The sequence below is a fragment of the Pungitius pungitius genome, chromosome 2 (assembly GCF_949316345.1).
Source record: "Pungitius pungitius chromosome 2, fPunPun2.1, whole genome shotgun sequence".
Taxonomy (NCBI): domain Eukaryota; kingdom Metazoa; phylum Chordata; class Actinopteri; order Perciformes; family Gasterosteidae; genus Pungitius; species Pungitius pungitius.
This window is the reverse complement of record NC_084901.1, coordinates 23,137,038-23,157,103: the sequence shown is the minus strand read 5'-3', so window position 1 is coordinate 23,157,103 and position 20,066 is coordinate 23,137,038. Positions and strand designations below refer to the sequence as shown.

Genomic DNA, 20,066 nt, shown 5'->3' with positions numbered 1-20,066 from the left:
CAAGAAAAAAAGACCGAAGCACCACTTGGTGGCTACAACTGTTTTGGTGTTCAGCTATTATTGTTTGTGTCCCAACCGTATTATGAAAGGCACGTTAAATGTTATTCGACAAAGCAATGGCCGCATCCATGGTATGTTTGTTTTATGAAGCTGGTGTTCACTGCCTAATCACTCTAACACAAGAATACCTTGAAACTCATCCTTGCCTTAAGAAATATTCGGTCAAAAAAAGAAAGATCCTTTGAGGAAACATTTGACAGTTCCAGTCTATTTTTTTTCACACTGATCAGACTACAAAAAACGGTGTTAGATGTATATAAACCAGCAGCTTTTCATGTCTGTCTGTGGTGCTGAAACCCTTCCAAGGTGCTGATATTCAGTATCTGAATTTCGATCGAAAAAGTATAGTGGTGACTGATTGTAAGATCGTGTATTAAAATAAATTAATGAGAAGTACTCATTAATTGCTGTAGTGAAAGGGCTCAAAGTGGTGTCTCAATTATCTACAACAAAAAATGACATGTGTCCTACACAAAATTAACGTGTGCACTTAATTTAAACGTTGGTGAAATTAACCTTTTTGCATCCCAACTTCATTTTTTTTAATTATTACAATGGTGAAGATAAAAAGTGACTCAAAGTGTCGCTGTTGACTGACAGAAAACGAGCTCTCGCCACTCCACCCACTACTGCAGTGATAGGCTGCAGATTTTCTAGCGACATTTGGTTTGCATTTCCCAACATATGGATTTGTGTACACTGCGGTAGTGTTTAATTTTTTATCTGTATTTACCTTTTTTGGACTGCTTTTATTTTTCAAGAACTGGATATTTACTACATTTTTGTGTCAGGATGGGAGACAAAGGGATCTCAGCGCTTTGTCCGGTTCTCGGCTTCGTGTCTTTTATTCTAACGCTGAACCTCGTTAAAGGAGACCTTAGTTATTCTATTCCAGAAGAGATGAAACGTGAGTCTATTATTGGAAATATAGCAAAAGATCTCGGTCTGGATTTGAGGACTTTATCTACCCGAAAGGCCCGTGTGGATTTTGAGGGGACTCATAAGCGGTACTGTGAAATAAATTTGAGAACCGGAGATTTAATCACGTCAGAGAGAATTGACAGAGAAACTCTTTGTGGAAAGAAACCCTCGTGTGTTGTGACGGTGGATCTGGTGTTAGAAAGTCCTCTGGAGCTCCATCGACTGACTCTTCATATTCAGGATGTGAATGACAATTCGCCCAAATTCAAAAAGCAAATGATTGCAATGGAAATTAGAGAGTCCGCTGACAAAGGAAACCGTTTCTCTATCGAGGAGGCCCATGACGCAGATATAGGTCAAAATGCTGTTCAGAGCTACAACCTGCAAAAGAATGATAACTTTGTTCTCGCCGTTGAAAGCAACAGGGTTGGGATTGTGCTCGAGAATGCACTTGATCGAGAGAAACAAAAAGACATTAATTTGCTCCTCACAGCTTTAGATGGAGGTTCTCCGCAGAGATCAGGTACTGTCGTCATACACGTCACTGTACTGGATGCTAATGATAACGCCCCAGTGTTTAGTCAGACCGTTTATAAAGCCAGTCTGCCTGAAAACTCTCCTCCTGGCACTGTAGTGATTAATGTTAGTGCTACTGATGCAGACGAAGGAGTGAATGGAGATGTGACGTATGATTTAAGCCACGTGTCGGATGATGTAAATGTATTTTCCATTGATCCTAAAACGGGAGGAATTAAAGTAACTAGTGAAATTGACTTCGAAAAACGGAATTCTTTTGAAATGGGAGTGGAATCTAAAGATGGTTTAGGACTTACTTCCTACGCCAAAGTGATAATTGATGTCACTGATATTAATGATAATGCCCCAATGATTTATATGAAATCTCTGTCTAGCCCCATACCTGAGAACATGTCACCTGGTACTGAGGTGGGCATCGTTAACGTGCAGGATAGAGACTCCGAGGCTAACAGACAGGTCCGCTGCTCTATTCAGCAAAACGTCCCTTTTAAGTTGGTTCCTTCTATTAAAAACTATTATTCTCTGGTGACCACAGGACAACTGGACCGTGAGCTAGAGTCTGATTACAACATTACAATCACTGCCACTGATGAGGGCTCTCCACCTCTGTCCTCCTCTAAAACTGTTCAGTTGTCTGTAGCAGACATCAACGACAACCCACCTGTGTTTGAGGAACAATCCTACAGCGCTTATGTGACTGAAAATAACAAATCTGGCTCCACTTTATTTTCCGTTACCGCTCGAGACCCCGACTGGAGACAAAACGGTACCGTGATTTATTCTCTTTTGCCCGGTGAGGTGAACGGTGCCCCGGTGTCCTCCTATCTGTCTGTTAACGGAGACACGGGGGTGATCCACGCTGTGAGGTCGTTTGATTATGAGCAGTTCAGGAGCTTTAAAGTCCACGTGATGGCCAGAGACAACGGGTCTCCTCCGCTCAGCAGCAACGTGACCGTCAGTGTGTTCGTATCGGATGTGAACGACAACTCTCCTCAGATACTGTACCCCAACCCGGAGGGAAACTCCTTCATGACCGAGCTGGTCCCCAAAGCTGCGCACGGAGGCTCTCTGGTGTCCAAAGTGATCGCGGTGGACGCGGACTCCGGACAGAATGCCTGGCTGTCCTATCATATAGTCAAATCCACTGATCCGGGACTTTTCACTATCGGTCTCCACAGCGGAGAGATCAGGACTCAGCGGGACATTTCTGAATCTGACAGCATGAAGCAGAACCTCATTGTGTCGGTGAAAGATAACGGACAGCCCTCTCTCTCTGCCACCTGTTCCATGTATTTACTTATTTCTGACAACTTGGCTGAGGTGCCAGAACTGAAGGATATTTCTTATGACGAGAAGAACTCCAAACTGACCTCCTATCTGATCATCGCGCTGGTATCCGTGTCCACCTTTTTTCTGACCTTCATCATCATCATCCTCGGTGTGAGGTTTTGTCGCAGGAGAAAGCCCAGACTGTTGTTTGATGGAGCAGTTGCCATCCCCAGCGCGTATCTCCCTCCTAATTACGCAGACGTGGACGGAACAGGAACTTTACGCAGCACTTACAATTATGACGCGTACCTGACAACAGGTTCAAGAACCAGTGACTTTAAGTTCGTTTCATCTTTCAATGACAACACTCTGCCTGCTGACCAGACTCTGAGGAAAAGTCCATCAGACTTTGCTGAAGTGTTTGGAGATTGTGATGATTCTCCCCAGGTAGGAAAATATTTTAGATATATTGTAATTCTTTTCTCACTTATTTATCCTTGTTTAGACGATGACATTCGCTAACGCTTAAATATGTCAACACTAGTCGTTCATCTATGTAAATCGGTCAAAGGGAAAAATTAGTGCATGCAACAATACTTTTTATCCGTTTCTACACGTGTTGCCTTAATCTAGGCCCACAGTAATTATTTTAGCACCTTAATTCTATAAATCTGTGTCTGTAGGTCCAGATTATATAATAGTTTTCTCAGATTTTGGGTGGAATTATCCTTTGACGGTTTCATTGTCTCTTAATCTTTTAGGAATAACCCATATGATTTTTTTCCAAATACACAGAAACATGACTGGCATATCATTTGGGTGAGTCTTCTATTAGTGTGTCCGTTGAACGAAGAACGACTGCCCAAATTAGTCTTACTCCTGAAACAGATTTATTTTCCTAATTATATTTACCCAACCAAGCAGCGGTTTGTTCGTCCGTGTGACTTTAGAGGAGACGCATCTATTTCACCGTGTCTCTGTCCTTGGTGCTGAAAGTCACTCTTGCTCTGCAGATGTATTTTCTATTTATTTGTTGGTCCCTTTTTAAGAACTATTAGATAATATGTTCGATCATATATGTTCGACCGGATTTAAAAAAAACAAGACCACGTATATATTTCACTTCATAGTGAATCGTATGCTTCTGGTCCTAGATTATTAACATAATAATAATTGATCACTGAAGTATAAGGCATTTGGTAAAGTGGAATTAATTTAAATGCCCCTAAAATTCACGTATGATTTAGTAGTTCTAGTTTACCATCCATTCTGGTTCAATGATGGTGCAACAAGTAAAAGTTTAAATGAAAGTAAATACAATAATATGTCCCGAGTTTTGGTGGTGTCTACCAATTATTTAGTTTTGTGTCCTACATGTTTTCTAAATCCCTTCATTTTGTTTTATTTTACGTATGTTTTGCGTTACTATTATTCTCATTATTAATGGTAACGCTAGTTTAATCAAATATTTACGAATGACGTATTACTCAAGCTGCATGTCGAACAATCTACCTGATACAGCGGTATAACTTTCAAAAATATTCCTCGGAAAAAATGTATCTATTTGTAAAAGATTTTTTGTAAGATTAAGTACAAAGAACAAGCATTAGCTTCTTCAGAAAGGAATTATATTCATTTCATCTACCAGTTGACTCGAATGCAAAGTCTCTTTGGAAACTTGTAAGACATTAAACACATAATCCAAAAATAATTTGAGTGAAGGAAAGATATTGTACCTTGGTCAAGTTACTAAAATAACATACCGTATTAAAACATTGTTCTGAATCATTATTAGTTCAAACATTGGTTGAAATAAATATTTAAGAAATGTTATTTTAACACTAAGTCAATGCAACCTCAGACCGGATGTATTATAAAATTAAATAGTGTAAAATCTAAAAACACAATTTGTTAGTATTTGTAAATATACTATAAACTAATATGTTGTTTTTTAACATCCTATTAAAGTGAATTTAATCCAAAACACGAATGATAAAACTATCCCATAGTTGAGTTAACAATATCTGGCCATATTACGTTTTATACTCACGGTGTCACTATAGACCAGCTGAGGAGTCGAGTGTTCAGCCTGGTTTGCACACCACCCATTATTTGGATGGACCAGCCTTGTGTTCTTCATCATTGTACACCAACGACTAATGCTTGGTAGACAAATGTATTCGTCGAATAGTATTTTTAATAAATAACTTGTAGTTCCGTCTGAGGATCATGATGACTACGCGGCGTGTTCTTCGAAGCTATGGCTTTGTCTTTTTCTTTGTTGTGGTGCAGTCCGCACACGGAGACCTAAGCTATTCTGTACAGGAGGAGCTCAAGCGCGGATCTGTTATTGGAAATATTGCCAAAAATCTCGGCCTGGAGGTGGGAAGACTGTCTGCTAGAAAAGCCCGTGTCGACATGGAAGGAAGCGACAGACAGTATTGCGGGATTAACCTTCGAAGCGGGGATTTAATCGTTGCGGAAAGAATCGACAGAGAGGAGCATTGTGGAGAAAAACCCTCGTGTGCTATTAAATTCGACTTGCTGCTAGAGAATCCATTGGAATTACATCGGTTGTCCCTCCAGGTGCAGGACATAAACGACAATGCACCAGTTTTCCCAAAGGATATTATAAAGCTTGAAATCAGGGAGTCAGCTGTCAAAGGAGCTCGGTTTCGAATAAATGCGGCACACGATGCGGATATAGGCAAGAATGCGATTGAAAGCTACGTTTTACAACAAAATCCTAATTTCATATTCCGTATTCAGTCAACAAGTGAAGGTAGAAAATATGGTGAGTTGATTTTGGATAAAGAATTAGACCGAGAGGAGCAGCAGGAAATTAAATTATTACTCACTGCTGTAGATGGTGGTTCTCCTCAAAGATCCGGGACAGTACTCATACATATCATTGTACTTGATGCTAATGATAACGCACCAGTTTTCACTCAGGCCGTTTATGAAGCCACAATACCCGAAAACTCAGTTATTAACACCCCAGTTATCACTGTAAGTGCATCAGATGAAGACGAAGGTGTCAACGGGGAGGTTACTTATGAATTTAGCCGAATGTCTGATAAATCACGAAAGCTGTTTTCATTAAATGAACAAACTGGTGAAATTAGTTTGATAGGTATCATAGATTATGAAGAAGGATCGAAGTATGAGGTTTTTATTGTGGCTAAAGATGGCTATGGACTATCCTCCGAAGCCAAAGTTATAATTGAGGTCACAGATGTAAACGACAATGCCCCATTGATATTCATTAAATCACTGACTAACCCCATACCTGAGAATGTGTCACCTGGTACAGAGGTGGGCATCGTTAACGTGCAGGATAGAGACTCTGAGGCTAACAGACAGGTCCGCTGCTCCATTCAGCCAACCGTCCCTTTTAAGTTGGTTTCTTCTATTAAAAACTATTATTCTCTGGTGACAACAGGACAACTGGACCGTGAACTAGAGTCTGATTACAACATTACGATCACTGCCACTGACGAGGGCTCTCCACCTCTGTCCTCCTCTAAAACTGTTCAGTTGTCTGTAGCAGACATCAACGACAACCCACCTGTGTTTGAGGAACAATCCTACAGCGCTTATGTGACTGAAAATAACAAAGCTGGCTCCACTTTATGTTCCGTTACAGCTCGAGATCCCGACTGGAGACAAAACGGTACCGTGATTTATTCTCTGTTACCCGGTGAGGTGAACGGTGCCCCGGTATCCTCCTATCTGTCTGTTAATGGAGACACGGGGGTGGTCCACGCTGTGAGGTCGTTTGATTATGAGCAGTTCCGGAGCTTTAAAGTCCACGTGATGGCCAGAGACAACGGGTCTCCTCCGCTCAGCAGCAACGTGACCGTCAGTGTGTTCGTATCGGATGTGAACGACAACTCTCCTCAGATACTGTACCCCAACCCGGAGGGAAACTCTTTCATGACCGAGCTGGTCCCCAAAGCTGCACACGGAGGCTCTCTGGTGTCCAAAGTGATCGCGGTGGACGCGGACTCCGGACAGAATGCCTGGCTGTCCTATCATATAGTCAAATCCACTGATCCGGGACTTTTCACTATCGGTCTCCACAGCGGAGAGATCAGGACTCAGCGGGACATTTCTGAATCTGACAGCATGAAGCAGAACCTCATTGTGTCGGTGAAAGATAACGGACAGCCCTCTCTCTCTGCCACCTGTTCCATGTATTTACTTATTTCTGATAACTTGGCTGAGGTGCCAGAACTGAAGGATATTTCTTATGACGAGAAGAACTCCAAACTGACCTCCTATCTGATCATCGCGCTGGTGTCTGTGTCCACCTTTTTTCTGACCTTCATCATCATCATCCTCGGTGTGAGGTTTTGTCGCAGGAGAAAGCCCAGACTGTTGTTTGATGGAGCAGTTGCCATCCCCAGCGCGTATCTCCCTCCTAATTACGCAGACGTGGACGGAACAGGGACTTTACGCAGCACTTACAATTATGACGCGTACCTGACAACAGGTTCAAGAACCAGTGACTTTAAGTTCGTGTCATCTTACAATGACAACACTCTGCCTGCTGACCAGACTTTGAGGAAAAGTCCATCAGACTTTGCGGATGTGTTCAGTAATTCAGAGGAGTCCCTAGAGGTAGGCCTAAACATTAAATTCTTTGCTTACATTTTTTTCCCGTTTAACCTGCCAAACAATTCCATTTTCCCCCGTTTTTATTGTACCATTGTCCTCTGTGTTTGTTATTTCATTGTAGTTACTTTTTCATAGTGCCATATAAATGCACATACGGTGCATGAATCAAATTTGTTAATGGACCTTTCGGCAGTCCACATTTTGTTATACGAAGTTACTTTGGAAATTCCTTTGATGTCTGTTATCTAAAATATATATAAGTAAATATTTTTCCTGACACAATTTACCTAACCCTGTACTTTTTACAAGGATTTGAGTCGTTTTATTTAGTACATAAAATAATTCCAAATTGATTTCAATTAAAAAAACATTTTTTTATTTAAGATATTTTTTAGATTAATAAGTGGGTTAAAAGTTATTGTTGAAGAGATTTTGAAATACACTTGCCATTAAGAACAATACATAGGTTAACTACAACGTTTGTTTTTTTCCTATATCGTTTCACAATCTTAGTTTCAACAAATGATTGCCTTTGTAAACATGCACTTTTAAAACGTAGCTAGACCAAAGTCTTGTGTTAAGATATGTTGCTCTTTATGTTCTTTCACTGCACCTGGAATTTAATCATTTAAAGTAACACAATTATCCTGACCTTAGTGTTAAAAATAAAAAGATTAAAACATGAAGTGAGAAGTTCTCCTACTGGTAGCTGACAAAAACGACACAATCTTCCGAAAGACAACCAAGTCAAAATAACAATACTTTCTAAATTATTTGTTTTTTAGTCCATGCATTTAGGGTTTTCTGCTTCAAACCTCAATTTGCATAATCATTTAAGTAATTATTTTTGAAAAAGTAACGTATTCATTAATATTCATCCATATATTTGAATTGTATCGACATGAAAAAGAAACTTATAGTGCATCGAGTGCTTCAAAAGCTGCTTTAACAAGCTGTTTATTGTTTAAGGACTTTTGGAGAGAAATAATCTTTGCCGTTATGTCTCTTTCTGGCTGTCTCTGTCCCAGCAGTGTCATGTTTTAAAATGTCTCAATTTATTGGAGATTTTCTATGCAGGATGTCTGCTTTTGGGGGGGTTTGTCTTCATTCTTTACAACTTATCGGACACATTATTGCTGTTTTTGCATCTTGATAAGGACCTGTTCTCATTAATGATATTGGCAGAGACAAACTTTCCTTTTGCTGCAAGCTTCATAAAATTGTGTTATTTTCAGTTAAGCCCATTTCCTTTTTAGTAGAGACCCATTTAAGGTTTCAAATAAATGAGTGCAACTGATATAGCCATACAATAAAACCAAATGCTTTTATTGTGCTTTGGCTTTTCGTAACAAAGCAATGGATAACGCTTCGTTTTAAGATGCGACGTAAACAATTCTACCTCACCAATACTTCTACTAATAATAATACAACTTGTATTACTAACTATGAATGTTCAAGCCTGCTATTTCTGGATTCCACTCCTGGTGTCGCTATCGCCCAGTCTACGTCAAACGTGTCTATTGCACGTTCTAGTGATTCAGTAATGAATGGATGCATTTGCAGTTGTTCTTCACGCAGTCGGAGTAGCTGGATACCTCTCGATTTTCTTTCGACCGAGATTATCCGTAATTCATTTGTTCTCTAAACCAGGACAGTGTTTTTGTAACTATTGCATTGCAATGACGGGACTTCAAAAGAGGTGCTTCGTTTTCTTTCTAATTTGGCAAACCGTGAATGGGGACGCTAGCTACTCCTTCCAAGAGGAATTGAAGCGCGGAGCTGTTTTGGGAAATATTGCTAAGGACCTCAACCTGGACTCGCTCCAACTGTCTGGTAGAAATGCTCGTGTTGATGCCGCAGGAAATCGCAAGCGTTATTGTGACATCAATATCAGCACAGGAGATTTAATTGTTGCCGACAGGATTGACAGAGAGGAGCTTTGTGGAGAAAAGATGTCGTGTGTGATAAAACGCGACCTTGTTCTGGAGAATCCACTGGAACTACATGCTTTCAGTCTACACATTCAGGATATTAATGATAACTCGCCACTATTTAATGAAGAATCGGTAAATATCGAAATTCGAGAGTCGGCAGGGAGGGGAGCTCGTTTTGTGATCGAAGAGGCGCACGATGTGGATATAGGACAGAATTCAGTTCAGCATTACAATCTCAAAAAGAATGACAATTTTATTTTAGCAGTTGAGGGAAATACATTAGAGCTTGTTCTGGAAAAAGAGCTTGATCGTGAAAAACAACAAGGGATCCAATTGCTCCTCACAGCTTTCGATGGAGGTTCTCCTCAGAGATCAGGTACTGTCGTCATACACGTCACTGTACTGGATGCTAATGATAACGCCCCAGTGTTTAGTCAGGCCGTTTATAAAGCCAGTCTGCCTGAAAACTCTCCTCCTGACACTGTAGTGGTAACAGTGAGTGCTAGTGACGCAGACGAGGGAGTGAATGGCGATGTCACTTATGATTTTGGACACGTTTCCGATGAGGTAAAAAGAATATTTAGTATTGATCGTAAAAAAGGAAATATCATAGTGAACCATGCTATTGACTTTGAAACTGTAACAGAATATGATTTGCGTATTAAAGCAAAGGATGGATTGGGATTATCGTCATACTCAAAGGTGATAATTGAAATCAAAGATGTAAATGACAACATACCAGTAATATATGTGAACTCATTGGCAAAAGCGGTTCCTGAAGACGTGTCACCTGGTACAGAGGTGGGCGTCGTGAACGTGCAGGATGCCGATTCAAATAACAACCAAAAGGTCCGCTGCTACATTACACAAAACGTCCCTTTTAAGTTGGTTCCTTCTCTCAAAAACTATTATTCTCTAGTGACCACAGGACAACTGGACCGTGAACTAGAGTCTGAATACAACATTACAATCACTGCCACTGATGAGGGCTCTCCACCTCTGTCCTCCTCTAAAACTGTTCAGTTGTCTGTAGCAGACATCAACGACAACCCACCTGTGTTTGAGGAACAATCCTACAGCGCTTATGTGACTGAAAATAACAAAGCTGGCTCCACTTTATGTTCCGTTGCCGCTCGAGACCCCGACTGGAGACAAAACGGTACCGTGATTTATTCTCTGTTAACCGGTGAGGTGAACGGTGCCCCAGTGCCCTCCTATCTGTCTGTTAACGGAGACACGGGGGTGATCCACGCTGTGAGGTCGTTTGATTATGAGCAGTTCAGGAGCTTTAAAGTCCACCTGATGGCCAGAGACAACGGGTCTCCTCCGCTCAGCAGCAACGTGACGGTCAGTGTGTTCGTATCGGATGTGAACGACAACTCTCCTCAGATACTGTACCCCAACCCGGAGGGAAACTCCTTCATGGCCGAGCTGGTCCCCAAAGCTGCGCACGGAGGCTCTCTGGTGTCCAAAGTGATCGCGGTGGACGCGGACTCCGGACAGAATGCCTGGCTGTCCTATCATATAGTCAAATCCACTGATCCGGGACTTTTCACTATCGGTCTCCACAGCGGAGAGATCAGGACTCAGCGGGACATTTCTGAATCTGACAGCATGAAGCAGAACCTCATTGTGTCGGTGAAAGATAACGGACAGCCCTCTCTCTCTGCCACCTGTTCCATGTATTTACTTATTTCTGATAACTTGGCTGAGGTGCCAGAACTGAAGGATATTTCTTATGACGAGAAGAACTCCAAACTGACCTCTTATCTGATCATCGCGCTGGTGTCCGTGTCCACCTTTTTTGTGACCTTCATCATCATCATCCTCGGTGTGAGGTTTTGTCGCAGGAGAAAGCCCAGACTGTTGTTTGATGGAGCAGTTGCCATCCCCAGCGCGTATCTCCCTCCTAATTACGCAGACGTGGACGGAACAGGGACTTTACGCAGCACTTACAATTATGACGCGTACCTGACAACAGGTTCAAGAACCAGTGACTTTAAGTTCGTGTCATCTTACAATGACAGCACTCTGCCTGCTGACCAGACTCTGAGGAAAAGTCCATCAGACTTTGTGGATGCCTTTGGAGATTGTGATGATTCTCCTGAGGTAGGAACATATTATATCTCCTTGTGCGGAAGTGTAATTAATTACTTTTTTTCTTGATTTACATATACAATTTCTTTAAATTGCTTAATGTCGATATCAGAAATTAGCAATAACAAATACCTTACACATTTTAAAATGTGTTCTCTAGCACATATTGGTTTGATTTTAACGTGCCTTTCCTACCATTTGATAAATATATATATACATATTTTTTTTTTTCAATTTAAACAACTCGATATTTTTAAAATATATTTTAAAATTTACAATCCTTTAGTTTTTTTAATGTCAGCTGTCTCCAACATATCTGGTTAGTTTATTCTGACTTTGTTCTACATTGATGTTGCCAATTGCATTGTGTTTTCTCTCATGTAGTTATTCTAATTTTTGAAATTGTAAAACCATAATATGGAATATTATTTTACAACCCCTTTCAGGATGGTTTATTTTGTGTTTTACTTCAAATTAACTATTATCTGTTCATGCCGGTACGCACACATCAATACAAATCTATAAGAAGTTATACGATATTCATAGTTTTTGTCAAAGAACCTATATCGCCACTATAAGCTTTGCATCAAACTCAAATCGTGCATTTTGTAGTCATTATACTGTTAACATCATCCATTTTATAGTGGACTTTAAACTAAATCAGCCTCTCAATTTTTGTTACAACTCATTGCTAAATAAGACTAGCGTCAAGTGTAAAGATCTTTCCCAAAAAAATCTCGTATTGCTTATTTTTACTAGAACAACCCTAGAGTTACAAAATTTCTAGTTTATCATCAGCAAAGGCAACATTTTTAAAATTGTCTTCGAGGTGAATAGGTAACTCATATTTTCTCTTTCCAAGTCTCAAGAATTTAGTCTATTCAATTCAATACATAGCACCAGTCAAAGAATTGCAAACTTTTTCTTACCCAATTCGATGCGAAATTTTATCAGACTTTGAACCAGTACTAAAGTAACACATTTTTGGAGGCACACAACATTTCAATTGACAGTAACTTCAGATTATTGTGCTTTAAGATTAATGTAATTTATTACTACTCCTGAATATTATTACCTAAGCCTTTAATTCGAATAATTTAGAGATACAATTTTCTAATACAAATTAAATTATAATATATTTTACAATATGATTAAATAATTGATCTAAAATCAAGGTGCTTTGGTCATTTCAGTGTTTTTCAACGATTATTTTTAGGCCATGAATGGATTTTGATCCTAAAATGTGACCGCGGTTTGTTTGTTGAAGAACGTTATGAAAAAATTCCCTTTTCACAGATGTCAAAACTCATTCATCGTCTTGTTATACCTCAAAAAGTTCTCATGGTGTCAGTGTGTACCAGTAAACCAGAAGGCACGCTGCTTCCCCACCCTTCTGTCTCACCGAATTTAAAATATGCTTCTTATGCTGTCCAGCAGTAGACGATATCACTTCATGATACAACAGCAGGGATAAGTATCTTTATATTGGCGTAAATCTGAGCTCCACTTCTTAATATTTTGACATATTTTGTGGCATTGGAGGTCTTTTTGCAGCGACAATGGGATGCAGAAAAACAGCGCTGCTTTTCGGCCTTGCTTTTATTTTGCACGTAATCGACCACGTCGAAGGAGACCTGAGCTACTCTATCATGGAGGAGATTAAACGTGGATCTGTTATTGGAAATATCGCTAAGGATCTTGGACTTGATTTGGGGAGACTCTCTACTCGCAAAGCCCGGATCGATACGGAAGACAACAGTGCAAAGTACTGCGGTATAAATCTCAACACCGGAGACTTGATTGTTCAAGAACGGATTGACAGGGAAGGGATTTGTGCTAAAAAAGCATCGTGTGTTCTGAAACAGGAACTTGTGTTAGAAAATCCTTTAGAACTGCACCGTATTAGTATCCGCGTTCAAGACATCAACGACAATTCACCGCAGTTCAAAGAGGAGTCACTTCAATTTGAAATACGTGAATCTGCAGTCAAAGGTGCGCAATTTATGCTTGACGAGGCGCACGACGGAGACGTTGGAGAAAATGCGGTTCAGGACTACTCACTCCAGCAGAATGATCATTTTCAACTAAATGTGAAAATAAAGGGGGCTGGACGAAAATATGGTGAATTGATCTTAAAGAAAGAATTAGACAGAGAGGACAAAAAAGAGCTCATGTTATTGCTTACAGCATTCGATGGAGGTTCTCCTCAGAGATCAGGTTCTGTCGTTATACACATCACTGTACTGGATGCTAATGACAACGTACCCGTGTTTAGCCAGGCCGTTTATAAAGCATCTCTGCCCGAAAACTCTCCTGTAGATACATTGGTAATCAAAGTCAGTGCTACTGATGCAGACGAAGGTTTAAATAGTGAAATTGCATATGGATTTGACCATGTTTCCGATGAAAAACAAGCATTTACTTTAAACTATAAAACTGGGGAAATTAAAGTGGCTGAACCTATTGATTATGAAAAAGAATCATCATATGAATTCCAGATTGCCGCTAAAGATGGTCTGGGATTGGCATCATATGCAACGGTAATTATCGATATTACAGATTTAAATGATAACGCGCCAGTGATATTCATTAAATCTCTGTCTAACCCCATACCTGAGAATGTGTCACCTGGTACAGAGGTGGGCATCGTTAACGTGCAGGATAGAGACTCTGAATCTAACAGACAGGTCCGCTGCTCCATTCAGCAAAACGTCCCTTTTAAGTTGGTTCCTTCTATTAAAAACTATTATTCTCTGGTGACCACAGGACAACTGGACCGTGAACTAGAGTCTGATTACAACATTACAATCACTGCCACTGACGAGGGCTCTCCACCTCTGTCCTCCTCTAAAACTGTTCAGTTGTCTGTAGCAGACATCAACGACAACCCACCTGTGTTTGAGGAACAATCCTACAGCGCTTATGTGACTGAAAATAACAAATCTGGCTCCACTTTATGTTCCGTTACCGCTCGAGACCCCGACTGGAGACAAAACGGTACCGTGATTTATTCTCTTTTGCCCGGTGAGGTGATCGGTGCCCCGGTGTCCTCCTATCTGTCTGTTAACGGAGACACGGGGGTGATCCACGCTGTGAGGTCGTTTGATTATGAGCAGTTCAGGAGCTTTAAAGTCCACGTGATGGCCAGAGACAACGGGTCTCCTCCGCTCAGCAGCAACGTGACCGTCAGTGTGTTCGTATCGGATGTGAACGACAACTCTCCTCAGATACTGTACCCCAACCCGGAGGGAAACTCCTTCATGACCGAGCTGGTCCCCAAAGCTGCGCACGGAGGCTCTCTGGTGTCCAAAGTGATCGCGGTGGACGCGGACTCCGGACAGAATGCCTGGCTGTCCTATCATTTAGTCAAATCCACTGATCCGGGACTTTTCACTATCGGTCTCCACAGCGGAGAGATCAGGACTCAGCGGGACATTTCTGAATATGACAGCATGAAGCAGAACCTCATTGTGTCGGTGAAAGATAACGGACAGCCCTCTCTCTCTGCCACATGTTCCATGTATTTACTTATTTCTGATAACTTGGCTGAGGTGCCAGAACTGAAGGATATTTCTTATGACGAGAAGAACTCCAAACTGACCTCCTATCTGATCATTGCGCTGGTGTCAGTGTCCACCTTTTTTGTGACCTTCATCATCATCATCCTCGGTGTGCGGTTTTGTCGCAGGAGAAAGCCCAGATTGTTGTTTGATGGAGCAGTTGCCATCCCCAGCGCGTATCTCCCTCCTAATTACGCAGAAGTGGACGGAACAGGAACTTTACGCAGCACTTACAATTATGACGCGTACCTGACAACAGGTTCAAGAACCAGTGACTTTAAGTTCGTGTCATCTTACAATGACAACACTCTGCCTGCTGACCAGACTCTGAGGAAAAGTCCATCAGACTTTGCTGAAGTGTTTGGAGATTGTGAAGATTCCCCTGAGGTAGGAACATAATTTATACAACATGTGAACTATTTTTCTCACTTATTCAGCATTTGTCAGACGATTACACATGCATAAATGCGCTGTCAAATATTATCAATAACATTCTTTCCTCTGGGTAAATCGATCATAGTGAAGAGTATATGCAAACTTTGCTTTCTGCAAGTGCTCCCTTAGTCCAGGCCAATCCCAGTCATTGTTTTACCTAATTGTTCCAATTTGTAGTTGCAGATTCTATTATTATTTTCTAAAGTTTTCAGAGGAATTATTTTTCCACTGTCATTATGTTTCTCATTTTGTAGAATTCATCAATTTGTTATTTTCCAACAATACACACAAACATGATTTGCATCTCATTATTTCCGTCGAACCATGAAGAACTCCCAAATATTTTCCCTTCTATGTGTCTTACTCCTGTAACAACTTTAATTCACTCATAAGCCAGTTATATTTACCTGATTAAGCAGCGTTTTATTCGTGTGACTTTAATGATGATGCATATTTCGCCGTGCCTCTGTCCTTGGTGCTGAACATCACCCTTACTCTGCTGATGCATTTTCTATATATTTCTTTGCACCTTTTGTAATAGAAAAATATAATATGTTGAACTGGATAGTTTTCTTGAATCACAAGGCCAATCATATATATTTACACTTCATAAAGAAACGTATAAGTCTAGCACAAGTATTTAACAACTACGTATTCCTCAAGTTGCGTGTCTACATTTGTACCAATAGTGTACCCGATACGGTGTTCACTTTCAACAGCAATCCTCTTAGTAAAGATGTATTCTAACACACAGTATAAAAAATAAGCATTACCATTTTAAAACAGTAAGTTTCTTCATTTAATCTGGTAGTTGGGCGATGGTGGCGCATGGAGCAGTGTGATGCACTGGTAGCCGCAAGGTTGGCCGTTTGAATCCCGGCTGCCCCATGTGCCATGTCGCAGTGTTCCTGAACAATAGACCTTGCCCATAATTTCTCTTCAGGCAAAATGTAATCCATGGGTTATAATGCAATGGATTTTGTTTTGGAAAAAAAGCGTCTGCTAAATGACATGCAACAATTCGATTTTTTTATTAAGACGTTAAGGTTTGACATCTTTCTGTTGTAAATCATGTTTTATAAGGCATCTTCTGGTCGTGTTTTTCCTTGAAACGCGATTCTTGTCTGTTCTACTCTGTGGACTGCATGTGTCTCATGATGTCTCAGTCTAAGTAAATTAGTTTTATGAAAGATTTATAATCTGAAGTCCATTTTAACAAAAATCGAAATATATAACTATCCGATTGTTGAGTTAGGAATATCTTGCGATATTATTAAATTCATACTCACGGTGTCACTATCGACCAGCTGAGGAGTCGAGTGTTCAGCCTGGTTTGCACACCACCCATTATTTGGATGGACCAGCCTTGACTTTGGAACATCATTCAACACCAACGACTAAAGCTTAGAAGACAAATGTATTTGTCGAATAGTATTTTAATGCTTGATAGTAAATAACTTATAGTTCTTTCTGAGGATGATGATGACTACGCGGCATGTTCTTCGAAGCTATGGCTTTGTCTTTTTCTTTGTTGTGGTGCAGTCCGCACACGGAGACCTGAGCTATTCTGTACAGGAGGAGCTCAAGCGCGGATCGGTTATTGGAAATATTGCCAAGGATCTCGGCCTGGAGGTGGGCAGACTGTCTGCTAGAAAAGCCCGTGTCGACATGGAAGGAAGCGACGGACAGTATTGCGGGATTAACCTTCGAAGCGGGGATTTAATTGTTGCGGAAAGAATCGACAGAGAGGAGCATTGTGGAGAAAAACCCTCGTGTGTTCTTAAATTCGACTTGCTGCTAGAGAATCCATTGGAATTACATCGGTTGTCCCTCCAGGTGCAGGACATAAACGACAATGCACCAATTTTCCCAAAGGATATTATAAAGCTTGAAATCAGAGAGTCAGCTGACAAAGGAGCTCGGTATCGTATTAATGCGGCACACGATGCGGATATAGGCAAGAATACGATAGAAAGCTACGTTTTGCAACAAAATCCTCACTTTGTTTTCAATAGTCTGACGACAAATACTGTTAGTAAATATGGTGAGTTGGTTTTGGATAAAGAATTAGACCGAGAGGAGCAGCAGGAAATTAAATTATTACTCACTGCTGTAGATGGTGGTTCTCCTCAAAGATCCGGCACAGTAGTCATACATATCATTGTACTTGATGCTAATGATAACGCCCCAGTTTTTACTCAGGCCATTTATGAAGCCACAATACCCGAAAACTCCCTTATTAACACCCCAGTTATCATTGTAAGTGCATCAGATGAAGACGAAGGTGTTAACGGGGAGGTTACTTATGAATTTAGCCGAATGTCTGATAAATCACGGAAGCTTTTTTCAATAAATGAAAAAACGGGTGAAATCAATCTTATAGGTAAGATAGATTATGAAGAGGGGTCGAAATATGAAGTGTTTGTTGAAGCCAAAGACGGTTATGGACTATCAACAGGAGCAAAAGTGATTATTGATGTGACAGATGTAAACGACAACGCCCCAGGAATATCAATGAAATCACTAACTAACTCCATACCTGAGAACATGTCACCTGGTACAGAGGTGGGCATCGTTAACGTGCAGGATAGAGACTCCGAGGCTAACAGACAGGTCCGCTGCTCCATTCAGCAAAATGTCCCTTTTAAATTGGTTCCTTCTATTAAAAACTATTATTCTCTGGTGACCACAGGACAACTGGACCGTGAACTAGAGTCTGATTACAACATTACAATCACTGCCACTGACGAGGGCTCTCCACCTCTGTCCTCCTCTAAAACTGTTCAGTTGTCTGTAGCAGACATCAACGACAACCCACCTGTGTTTGAGGAACAATCCTACAGCGCTTATGTGACTGAAAATAGCAAATCTGGCTCCGCTTTATGTTCCGTTACCGCTCGAGACCCCGACTGGAGACAAAACGGTACCGTGATTTATTCTCTGTTGCCCGGTGAGGTGAACGGAGCCCCGGTGTCCTCCTATCTGTCTGTTAACGGAGACACGGGGGTGATCCACGCTTTGAGGTCGTTTGATTATGAGCAGTTCAAGAGCTTTAAAGTCAACGTGATGGCCAGAGACAACGGGTCTCCTCCGCTCAGCAGCAACGTGACCGTCAGTGTGTTCGTATCGGATGTGAACGACAACTCTCCTCAGATACTGTACCCCAACCCGGAGGGAAACTCCTTCATGACCGAGCTGGTCCCCAAAGCTGCGCACGGAGGCTCTCTGGTGTCCAAAGTGATCGCGGTGGACGCGGACTCCGGACAGAATGCCTGGCTGTCCTATCATATCGTCAAATCCACTGATCCGGGACTTTTCACTATCGGTCTCCACAGCGGAGAGATCAGGACTCAGCGGGACATTTCTGAATCTGACAGCATGAAGCAGAACCTCATTGTGTCGGTGAAAGATAACGGACAGCCCTCTCTCTCTGCCACCTGTTCCATGTATTTACTTATTTCTGATAACTTGGCTGAGGTGCCAGAACTGAAGGATATTTCTTATGACGAGAAGAACTCCAAACTGACCTCCTATCTGATCATCGCGCTGGTATCCGTGTCCACCTTTTTTCTGACCTTCATCATCATCATCCTCGGTGTGAGGTTTTGTCGCAGGAGAAAGCCCAGACTGTTGTTTGATGGAGCAGTTGCCATCCCCAGCGCGTATCTCCCTCCTAATTACGCAGACGTGGACGGAACAGGAACTTTACGCAGCACTTACAATTATGACGCGTACCTGACAACAGGTTCAAGAACCAGTGACTTTAAGTTCGTTTCATCTTTCAATGACAACACTCTGCCTGCTGACCAGACTCTGAGGAAAAGTCCATCAGACTTTGCTGAAGTGTTTGGAGATTGTGATGATTCTCCCCAGGTAGGAAAATATTTTAGATATATTGTAATTCTTTTCTCACTTATTTATCCTTGTTTAGACGATGACATTCGCTAACGCTTAAATATGTCAACACTAGTCGTTCATCTATGTAAATCGGTCAAAGGGAAAAATTAGTGCATGCAACAATACTTTTTATCCGTTTCTACACGTGTTGCCTTAATCTAGGCCCACAGTAATTATTTTAGCACCTTAATTCTATAAATCTGTGTCTGTAGGTCCAGATTATATAATAGTTTTCTCAGATTTTGGGTGGAATTATCCTTTGACGGTTTCATTGTCTCTTAATCTTTTAGGAATAACCCATATGATTTTTTTCCAAATACACAGAAACATGACTGGCATATCATTTGGGTGAGTCTTCTATTAGTGTGTCCGTTGAACGAAGAACGACTGCCCAAATTAGTCTTACTCCTGAAACAGATTTATTTTCCTAATTATATTTACCCAACCAAGCAGCGGTTTGTTCGTCCGTGTGACTTTAGAGGAGACGCATCTATTTCACCGTGTCTCTGTCCTTGGTGCTGAAAGTCACTCTTGCTCTGCAGATGTATTTTCTATTTATTTGTTGGTCCCTTTTTAAGAACTATTAGATAATATGTTCGATCATATATGTTCGACCGGATTTAAAAAAAACAAGACCACGTATATATTTCACTTCATAGTGAATCGTATGCTTCTGGTCCTAGATTATTAACATAATAATAATTGATCACTGAAGTATAAGGCATTTGGTAAAGTG

At 41.0% G+C, this 20,066-nt stretch overlaps 5 protein-coding genes across 5 annotated transcripts; all 5 read left to right on the top strand.

Moving 5' to 3' along the window:
- Positions 1–651: 651 nt before the first annotated feature.
- On the top strand, positions 652–3,309 carry LOC134107203 (protocadherin beta-15-like). Its single transcript, XM_062558762.1, has one exon. The coding sequence runs from the start codon at positions 853–855 to the stop codon at positions 3,307–3,309; it is 2,457 nt and encodes an 818-aa protein (XP_062414746.1). The 5' UTR covers positions 652–852.
- Positions 3,310–4,853: 1,544 nt separating this feature from the next.
- LOC134107202 (protocadherin beta-15-like) lies at positions 4,854–7,542 on the top strand. Its single transcript, XM_062558761.1, has one exon. The coding sequence runs from the start codon at positions 5,017–5,019 to the stop codon at positions 7,540–7,542; it is 2,526 nt and encodes an 841-aa protein (XP_062414745.1). The 5' UTR covers positions 4,854–5,016.
- A 1,392-nt stretch (positions 7,543–8,934) lies between these two features.
- LOC119210207 (protocadherin beta-16-like) lies at positions 8,935–11,507 on the top strand. The gene has a single exon (XM_037459990.2). It carries the CDS (start codon positions 8,955–8,957, stop codon positions 11,505–11,507), a length of 2,553 nt encoding a protein of 850 aa, XP_037315887.2. The 5' UTR covers positions 8,935–8,954.
- Positions 11,508–12,818: 1,311 nt separating this feature from the next.
- Positions 12,819–15,397, top strand: LOC119210850 (protocadherin beta-15-like). The gene has a single exon (XM_037461329.2). The coding sequence runs from the start codon at positions 12,998–13,000 to the stop codon at positions 15,395–15,397; it is 2,400 nt and encodes a 799-aa protein (XP_037317226.2). The 5' UTR covers positions 12,819–12,997.
- Positions 15,398–16,753: 1,356 nt separating this feature from the next.
- LOC134107200 (protocadherin beta-15-like) lies at positions 16,754–19,381 on the top strand. Its single transcript, XM_062558754.1, has one exon. The coding sequence runs from the start codon at positions 16,910–16,912 to the stop codon at positions 19,379–19,381; it is 2,472 nt and encodes an 823-aa protein (XP_062414738.1). The 5' UTR covers positions 16,754–16,909.
- The last annotated feature ends 685 nt before the right edge of the window (positions 19,382–20,066 follow it).

Coding starts and splice junctions, on each gene's coding strand:
- LOC134107203 (XM_062558762.1), top strand. CDS start 853: ATGGGAGACAAAGGGATCTCAGCGCTTTGTCCGGTTCTCGGCTTCGTG.
- LOC134107202 (XM_062558761.1), top strand. CDS start 5,017: ATGATGACTACGCGGCGTGTTCTTCGAAGCTATGGCTTTGTCTTTTTC.
- LOC119210207 (XM_037459990.2), top strand. CDS start 8,955: ATGGATGCATTTGCAGTTGTTCTTCACGCAGTCGGAGTAGCTGGATAC.
- LOC119210850 (XM_037461329.2), top strand. CDS start 12,998: ATGGGATGCAGAAAAACAGCGCTGCTTTTCGGCCTTGCTTTTATTTTG.
- LOC134107200 (XM_062558754.1), top strand. CDS start 16,910: ATGATGATGACTACGCGGCATGTTCTTCGAAGCTATGGCTTTGTCTTT.